A 9,332-nucleotide genomic window follows, 5' to 3' on the forward strand; every position below is an offset into this window, starting at 1 on the left:
CTCCGTGGTGGGCGATGCCGTCGGGCCCGAATCATCTTCAATATCATATGGGGAAATCTAAACTTACGCATCACATTGAAAATACTATAAAAATTCAACCATTTGATAAATTTTTTGTTATACAGAGAGTTTCAAATGAAAAAGAAACATTTAATTCGGTATCGCCGTTTCTTGTTCAAAAGGCCATTGTTAGCACTATTGGCGAAGTTACTTCCATACGAAAGCTGCGTTCTGGAGATTTACTTGTTGAGGTAAATTCTCGCAAACAAGCTCAACAAATTTCAAAACTAAAGGCGTTAGCAACAATACAAATCAATGTTACTACTCATCGAACTTTGAATTCCTCTAAAGGTGTGATAACCTGCAGAGAATTACTAAATGATACCTTGGAAAAAATTACTGATGAGCTTAAACCTGAAGGAGTGACTCATGTGCGTCGCATCAATATTCGACGAGATGGACAGCTCCTTCCAACCAAGCATTTAATTTTGACGTTTAATTCTCCCAAGTTACCTGAGACTATAAAGGAAGGCTATATGAAATTGCCAGTAAAGCCTTTTATACCGAATCCTTTGAGGTGCTTTAATTGCCAGCGTTTTGGCCACTCAAAAGCTAATTGCCGCGGGACACTTACCTGCGCCCGTTGTGCAGTAGCCGGCCACGAGAGCTCTGAATGCACATCTAATGAAAAATGTGTGAATTTCAGGGGTGAGCATACTTCTTATTCTCGCTCTTGTCCTAAATGGAAACTTGAAAAAGAAATTGTCACTACTAAAGTGAAAAACAATATAACATTTCCTGAAGCTAAACGCCTGGTGCAAGCTCAAACACCCACAGAAGGGAAAAGCTATGCATCTGTGATTAAAAAATCTGTTTCGGTATCAGGAACACAAACTAAACGTGTTGTTATTGTAACAACTGATACTGATTCAGATCGAATCCCTGATACTCCAATAGCAGAACAACGGCCAAACAAGGTAAACAAGAAAAAAATGTCTAAATCTCAAAGATCCCTTGCATTAAAACATTCGAAACAGGGATCTTCTCTTAAAGATTTGAAATCAAAAAGATCAATTGCTCTTGAACTGGGAAAAGCTGGTCTCGCTACCAAGGATTTACCATCTTTGTTTGGTAATCCATCGACAAGTACAGAGCTATTAAAAATCCATCCTTCAGAGGATGAAGAAGATATCCAAATGAGTTGCGATCAGCAAGCAACTCCACATACTGTCATTAATAAAGTTCCCCCCTAAAGCCCCCCTCAGGGGCTCACCTACTATAGGTGAGTACGGGTGTCCCAATCCCGAGGTTCCCAGGGATCTTTACTCCCTTTCAGTTCTCTCTCCACTACGCCTTCTGCTGTCTGCTTTGTCCTTCTATCCCTCGACGGCAAGCGAGGGAGCTCTCCATGAGAAGCTGTCGCCGCTCTGTTTGCTTCCTGCTTCTCATGGACAGCAAATACCCCCACGTGTTGGCCGTGCGTGGCGACCCATTAGACGGGTGGTACATTTCGGTCTCCGGCCCCTCAGGGGCTCACCTACTATAGGTGAGTACGGGTGTCCCAATCCCGAGGTACCCAGGGATCTTTACTCATTTTATGTTTACACTCCCCTACGCCTATTGCTTTCTGCTTGATCCTTCCATCCCTCGACGGCAAGCGAGGGGGCTCTCCATGAGAAGCTGTCGCCGCTCTGTTTGCTTCTTGCTTCTCATGGACAGTCAAAGTCCCACGTGTTGGCCGTGCGTGGCGACCCATTTGAAAGACGGGTGGTGTACTGTGGTCCCCTGTGCATCAATCGGCTGGTAGCTAGTCACCTGAGTGGCTAGTCTGCTAGGGATCAAGCGAAGGGGTTACTCCTTGGGCTTGGCGTTAAGGGTGGTCACTGTCCCCGGGGGTAGCTCCCAGCGTATAGGTACCGATTAGCACTAGGGTAAGTACCGAGGTTGGAAATATCCAGAGCCGCTGGCTGCCTTCCCTTGTTGGGCTCCGTGGTGGGCGGTGCCGTCGGACCCGAATCACTTATCATATCGTATGGGGCCTAAAAACTTAAATCAACAAACGACACGAAAAAATACAGAAAAATATTACGATCATTTTTTTGTTATCAAAAGACTTTCTGAAGATAAGGAGACATTTCACACGGTCTCTCCGTTCCTTGTAGAAAAAGCCGTTTCTGGAACACTTGGGGAAGTTTCTGCCATACGCAAACTTCGTTCGGGAGATTTGTTGGTGGAAGTTAATTCTCGAAAACAATCTAATCAAATTCTCAAACTGAAAGCATTGGCTACAATTCCCATTTCTGTAAGCGCGCATACATCTCTTAATTCTTCTAAAGGTGTTATTACATGTGGGGAGTTATTTCATACATCAATTGAAGAAATTACAAATGACCTAAAACCTGAAGGAGTGATACATGTACGCCGTATCTCAATTCGGCGGGATGGACAACTCCTCCCTACAAAGCACCTCGTTCTTACGTTCCAAATGCCTACTTTGCCAGAAGTAGTTAAAATAGGATATATGAGATTGAAAGTGCGTCCTTTTATACCTAACCCTCTGAGATGCTTTCAATGCCAACGTTTTGGGCACTCTAAGATCGCCTGCCGCGGGACACTTACTTGCGCCCGTTGTGCAGAGAAAGGACATGATAGCCAGCAGTGCACCTCATCTGAAAAGTGCGTCAACTGTGATGGCGAACATACTTCCTTTTCCAGATCATGTCCACGTTGGAGGTTGGAAAAAGAAATTATAACTTTGAAAACAAAAGAACAAATTTCTTATCCAGAAGCGAAAAGAAGAATCGAGGCACAGACACCTTCCCCTGGGGTCAGCTATGCATCAGCTGTTAAAAAATCATATTGTAAAAACTGTTCATGTAAAAATTGTGTGCAGATTGTTGCTGAAAAAGTTCCTCCCGCAAAAACATCCGAATCTGATACAGAACCTTCCACAAACAGTGCTCCTGAATCTCACGATCTACCGAAACGTAAACCAAAACCAAAGCCTCCACGTGCTCTTAAATTAAAGCTTTCGAAACACGGCCTTTCACAAGAAATGATTTCGGAAAAATTTAAATCAAAATTGAAAAAATCCAATATTCGAAATTCGGTTGCTCTGGGACTTGCAACTACGGGGACGGTCCAAAAGGATTTACCTACTATTTTTGGAGGATTGTCCAAAAGTCCCGATTCAATTGCTCTCCATCCATCCGACGAAGAGGAGGATGACCTTGAAATGAGTTGCGAAATAACGCCAACTCAAACTAACGCCCTTTATAATTCCCACGTTAAAAAACTTTCTTAATGGGTACCTTTCTCTCGTGGAATTGTCGTGGCATTCGGACAAAGCTAACTGACATCAAAGCTCTCATTAATAAATCAAATCCTGTTTGCGTAGCTCTTCAAGAGACATTTTTGAAACCAAATATTCACTTCAAATTAAGAGGTTATAATTGTGCAAGGAAGGATAACGAAACTGGTGCATCATTCTCTGGTGGAGTGTGCATTTTAACCTCCAACTTTTATCCCAGTACTATCCTTAATCTACGCACTAACTTGCAAGCTGTGGCTGTGCAGATTCATGTCAAATCCTTAGTCACGGTCTGTTGCCTTTACTTGCCTCCAAATGAGGTTATTTCGCAGGACGATTTGAATACTTTGGTTGATCAGCTTCCAACTCCTTTCATTTTGCTTGGTGATTTTAACGGGCATAGTACTTTGTGGGGTTCGGATAGCACTAACTCCCGTGGGCGACAGATAGAACAATTCATTTCTGATAACTGTCTCTGTCTGCTCAATAACAACGAAAAGACATACTTCCATGAACCCACTCGTACTTTCCATTCCCTTGACCTCGCTATTTCCTCTCCGGCAATTTTTCCATTATTGAATTTGGCAGTTGAAAGCGATTTACATAATAGTGATCATTTTCCTCTTGTCATCTCTCATGATGATAATAGTAATTTGGTGCAAAGCCCACCAACATACATTTTCCAAAAAGCAGATTGGGCTACATTTACTAAGCTTGCATTGATTACAGAAGAAATGATTTCATCTGCCGATATTAGTGAGGCTGTCCAAAATGTCACTGATTGCATTATTAAGGCCGCTGATGCTTCAATTCCAAAGCGTACCCCTCTTCCACGCAAATTTCGCAAACTATGGTGGAATGATGAATGTCGTATTGCTTATAAGGAACAAAGAAAATGTTGGGGTATTTTCCGCAGGTATCCTACCACGGAAAATCTTGTTGCATTTAAAAGAGCAAGAGCAAATGCTCGCCGAATTCGGCGCCGCAGTCAAAAAGAATCTTGGCAAAGTTTTATATCCACCATCACTTCCAATACATCTAGTGCACAGTTGTGGAAGAAAGTTAAAGCGGCAAACGGAATTTATAAAGAATTCGCTTTCCCCATCTTAAATACAGAAACGGCTTCATATTCCTCGCCACTTGATATTGTAAATGTTATTGGAGAAACTTTCGCTGATGTTTCAAGCTCTGTTCCTAATAATCCGACTTTTCGTGCGATTAAGAGACAAGCTGAACAAGTGCCTTTGAAGTTTAGAACCCGCAGGGTCCTCTCTTATAACTATAACTTTAAGATAGTGGAATTAAGGAACGCTCTTTCTCATTCTCGAGATACTAGCCCAGGTGTCGACGGGATTACCTACAGTATGCTTCAACATTTAGACGAAACCTCTCTTTTGCACCTCCTGCACTTGTTTAACAGAATCTGGAGTGAGCAAACTTTTCCTGAACAATGGTATGAAGCCATTGTGATACCTATCCTTAAACCTGGAAAGGTTCCTACCAATCCCTCAAACTATAGGCCAATTGCTTTAACTAGTTGTCTCTGTAAAACGCTCGAACGCATGGTAAATGCCCGTTTACTCTATGAACTGGAGAAAAATGGGTATATCTCACCTTTCCAAAGTGGTTTCCGTCGAGGACGTTCTACCAATGACAACTTGGTTATGCTTGAATCTCAAATTCGAAATGCATTCGTCCGGAGAAACCATCTAGTTTCTATATTCTTCGATATAGAAAAGGCGTACGATCGTACGTGGCGGTATGGCATCCTCCGTACTTTAGGAGATTTTGGTTTTAAAGGTAACTTGCCAGTTTTTATTCAAAATTTTTTAAAATTTCGGACATTTCGAGTCCGTATTGGTAATACATTTTCTCATCATTTTATTCAAAGTGAGGGTGTTCCTCAAGGAAGTGTTTTGAGTGTCACCCTTTTTATTCTCCATATAAGCCAAATTATTCATGTTTTACCATCATCCGTTTGTGGAACACTATATGTGGATGATCTACAAGTCTCCTGCCAGGGGTCTAATATGATTTTAATAGAGCGACAACTTCAGAGGGCTGTTAACAAACTCATTTCATGGTGTGATGAGAATGGACACACGCTTTCCCCTGAAAAGAGCCGCTGTGTACACTTTTGTCGGAAACGGAGTCTCCATCCTGATCCTGTAATACAAATTCGAGGTGTTGATATTCCAGTCGTTGAGGAAGTACGTTTCTTAGGGGTCATATTTGACCGGAAACTCACTTTCCTTTCGCATGTTCTTCATCTGCGAAAGAGGTGTGAAAAATCCCTCAACATCCTAAAAGTTCTCTCGACTACAAGATGGGGGGCAGATCGAACATCTTTACTTCGTATCTATCAGTCTGTTATTCTGTCGAGAATAGATTATGGATGCGAAATATATGGTACAGCTCGTTCTGGTGTTCTCCGAAATTTAGACACAGTACACAACAGTGCTTTACGTATCTGTTCTGGAGCTTTTCGTACATCACCAGTTCATAGTTTGAATGTGATCTGTCATCAACTTCCACTTTATCTGAGACGGAAAAAATTATCTGAACTATATTTTTTCCGTATTGAATCTTCTATAAATCACCCTATTCGTAGAATTAATTTACCCATTGGCCTGGGACGATTATATAATGCACGTCCTTCTAATATCCTACCCTTTCGTGAAAGGGTAAAAAGAGCTTTTGCTGATGTAAATATTTTAAATCTGCAGATTCCTGATACTACTGCTCTTGCTTTGCCACCCTGGGATGTCCCAGAAATATCATATCTTAACCCTTTTCTCACCTATGACAAGTCTACCACTTCATCTATTGTCTTTCAACAACTTTTTTTATATCACCGCAATGAATACTCTACGCACATTCCTGTTTTTACGGATGGCTCAAAGACAGCTTATCATGTGGGTTGTGCTGTCGTCATTGCTGAGGACACAAGCAGTTTTCAATTGAGTACTTTGTGTTCGGTTTTAACTGCTGAACTAATGGCAATTATGATTGCTCTTGAAAAAATTTCTAATCTTAGTGACTATAAATTCTGCATTTATTCTGATAGTATGAGTGCTCTGGAGGCCCTCAGCCATCCTCATACTAAAACACATCCAATAGCTATAGATATCCTACATCTTTGGAGAAATTTGCAAACTCGGAATTACCAAATTTTATTTTGTTGGTTGCCAGGCCACGCTGGCATTTTTGGCAATGAATCTGCCGATGCTGCAGCAAAGGCAGCATCCACTTCTCTACAACGAGCTATTCCATACAGAGATTTAAAAAAATATATTTCTCAACGTATTTTTTATTTATGGAAAGAATCATGGGATTTGCAGATTTCTAATAAGCTGCATTCTATTCAGCCTGACATCACTTTGTGGCCGGTAGTTCCAGTACGCGAGTTGGACGTCAAATTGACTCGGCTTCGCATTGGCCATACTCGCCTCACACATAAACATCTTCTATTTGGTGAGCGATGTCCAGTCTGTAATGCGTGTGATGTTATTTTAACTGTCACTCATATTTTATCAGAATGTACAATTTTTAATTCTCATCGATTACATTTATTCGGTACATCATCTTCAAACATTCGTGACTTGGTGGGAGAACATCCCCATCCAAATATTTTTACTTTCTTGAAAGAAATTGGTTTTTTCCATTTTATTTAACTAGGAAAATTTTATCTCCACATTTCTTGGTTTTGCAAATTTTAGTTTAACTTTTTATAACTCCACTGAATATTTTTTATATTTGACCATATGTTTGGCGCAGCTTAGCCAGATTTGGCTCTTGTGCCACAAAATCCAAAATAACAACAACAACAACATCCCCCCTAAAGCCGTTTAATGGTTTCTTTCCTCTCTTGGAATTGTCGCGGCATCAGGTCGAAACTTGCAGATCTTAAAGCTCTTATCAATGTGACACACCCTATTTGTATTGCACTTCAAGAAACTTTCTTGAAACCAAATGCTTATTTAAAATTGCGAGGATATAACTCAGTAAGGAAAGATAGTGATATTGGAGCTGCAAATTCAGGTGGAGTTTGTATACTGACATCTAATCTCTACCCTAGTTGCACCCTTCCTCTTCACACATCCTTGCAGGCTGTAGCAGTGCAGGTTCATGTTCGAACCTTGATGACTGTCTGCTGCATTTATCTACCACCAAATGATGTTATTCCTCAAAAGGATCTTGATATGTTGATAGAACAGTTACCGGCACCTTTCATATTATTAGGTGATTTCAATGGGCACAGTAATTTGTGGGGTTCTTAGAGTACAAACTCGCGTGGAAGACAGATTGAACAACTCATTTCTGATAACTGTCTCTGTCTACTAAACAATGACGAGAAGACGTACTTTCACGGGCCCACACTTACGTTTCATTCCCTTGATCTGGCTATTTGTTCTCCAGCACTCCTTCCCTTTTTGAATTTTGAAATTGCAAGTGATCTTTACAACAGTGATCATTTCCCCTTGATTGTATCCCATTCAGAAAGTAACAATTTGATGAATTCTCCACAAACGTACGCTTTTCAACGTGCTGACTGGGTTGAATTCACTAGGAATGCAGTGTTAACTGAATCTATGATCATTTCTAGCAGCATTACTGATGCTGTACAAAATGTAATTAACTGTATTATAGGAGCAGCTGATGCAACCATACCTAAACGATGTCCTATTCCACGAAAATTTTGCAAGCCATGGTGGAATGAGGCTTGTCGCGACGCTTATAAAAAACAAAGAAAGTTGTGGGGAATTTTCCGCAGGTACCCAACTACGGAAAATTTAATAGCATTTAAGAAAGCAAGGGCAAACGCTCGTCGTATCCGGCGTTACAGCCAGAGAGAATCCTGGATAAAATATGTATCTTCAATAACATCCACTATATCTAGTGCGCAGTTATGGAAAAAGGTCAAAGCCGCTAATGGTATTTATAAAGAATTCGATTTTCCTGTTTTGAATACAGAAATGTCTACATTCTCTTCGCCTTTTGACATAGCTAATGCCATTGGTGAAACTTTTGCAGGCGTTTCTAGCAACGGTTCTTATAATCCAGTCTTTCTTTCAAAAAAGAAACAAGCTGAGAAATTCATTTTGCAGTTCAGGACCCGAAAGAATCTGCCATATAACTGCGAATTCCGGATGAATGAATTAAAAAGTGCTCTTTCCAAAACTCGAGATACTAGTCCAGGTCCTGATGGAATTACGTACAGTATGCTTCGACATCTGGATGAAACATCTCTTACACACCTACTTTATCTATATAATAGAATTTGGAGTGGTAATTTATTTCCAACCCAGTGGCGAGAAGCTACTGTAGTTCCCATCTTCAAAGCAGGGAAAGATCCCAGAGACCCATTAAATTACAGACCAATCGCTTTGACAAGTTGAATTTGCAAAACCCTTGAGCGCATGATTAATGCGCGTCTTCTTCATGAATTGGAGAAAAATGGATGCATCCCGCCATTCCAAAGTGGGTTTCGTCGTGGACGATCTACTCTTGATAATATTGTGTATCTTGAGTCGCAAATACGTAACGCGTTTGTAAACAGAAACCACCTTGTTTCTGTATTTTTAGATATACAGAAAGCATATGATCGTACTTGGCGATACGGAATCCTTCGGGTTTTATTTGACTGCGGCTTTAGGGGTAACCTACCGAATTTTATACAGAATTTTTTAAACACTCGTGTTTTTCGTGTTCGTATTGGTAATACTTTTTCCGATGCTTTTATTCAAAATGAGGGTGTCCCACAGGGAAGTGTTTTAAGTGTCACCCTTTTTATTCTCCATTTGAGTCAAATCCTTCATGTTTTACCATCATCCGTTTATGGAACGTTATACGTGGATGATCTGTAGATCTCCTGTCAGGGATCTAATATGGCTTTAATAGAACGGCAACTTCAGAGAGCTATCAACAAACTTACTGCTTGGTGCGACAGAAATGGGCATACGATCTCCCCTGAAAAGAGCCATTGTGTACATTTTTGTCGAAAACGGGGACTCCATCCTGA

General features: G+C 40.8%; 1 protein-coding gene across 1 annotated transcript; it reads left to right on the top strand.

The window, feature by feature from the left end:
• Positions 1-2,032: 2,032 nt before the first annotated feature.
• Positions 2,033-3,304, top strand: LOC129987660 (uncharacterized). The gene has a single exon (XM_056095616.1). The coding sequence runs from the start codon at positions 2,033-2,035 to the stop codon at positions 3,302-3,304; it is 1,272 nt and encodes a 423-aa protein (XP_055951591.1).
• The last annotated feature ends 6,028 nt before the right edge of the window (positions 3,305-9,332 follow it).

Source organism: Argiope bruennichi, chromosome 10 (assembly GCF_947563725.1).
Source record: "Argiope bruennichi chromosome 10, qqArgBrue1.1, whole genome shotgun sequence".
Classification (NCBI taxonomy): Eukaryota; Metazoa; Arthropoda; class Arachnida; order Araneae; family Araneidae; genus Argiope; species Argiope bruennichi.

Bases quoted from the DNA above. Each gene is read 5' to 3' on its own strand.
- LOC129987660 (XM_056095616.1), top strand. From the start codon at position 2,033: ATGGGGCCTAAAAACTTAAATCAACAAACGACACGAAAAAATACAGAA.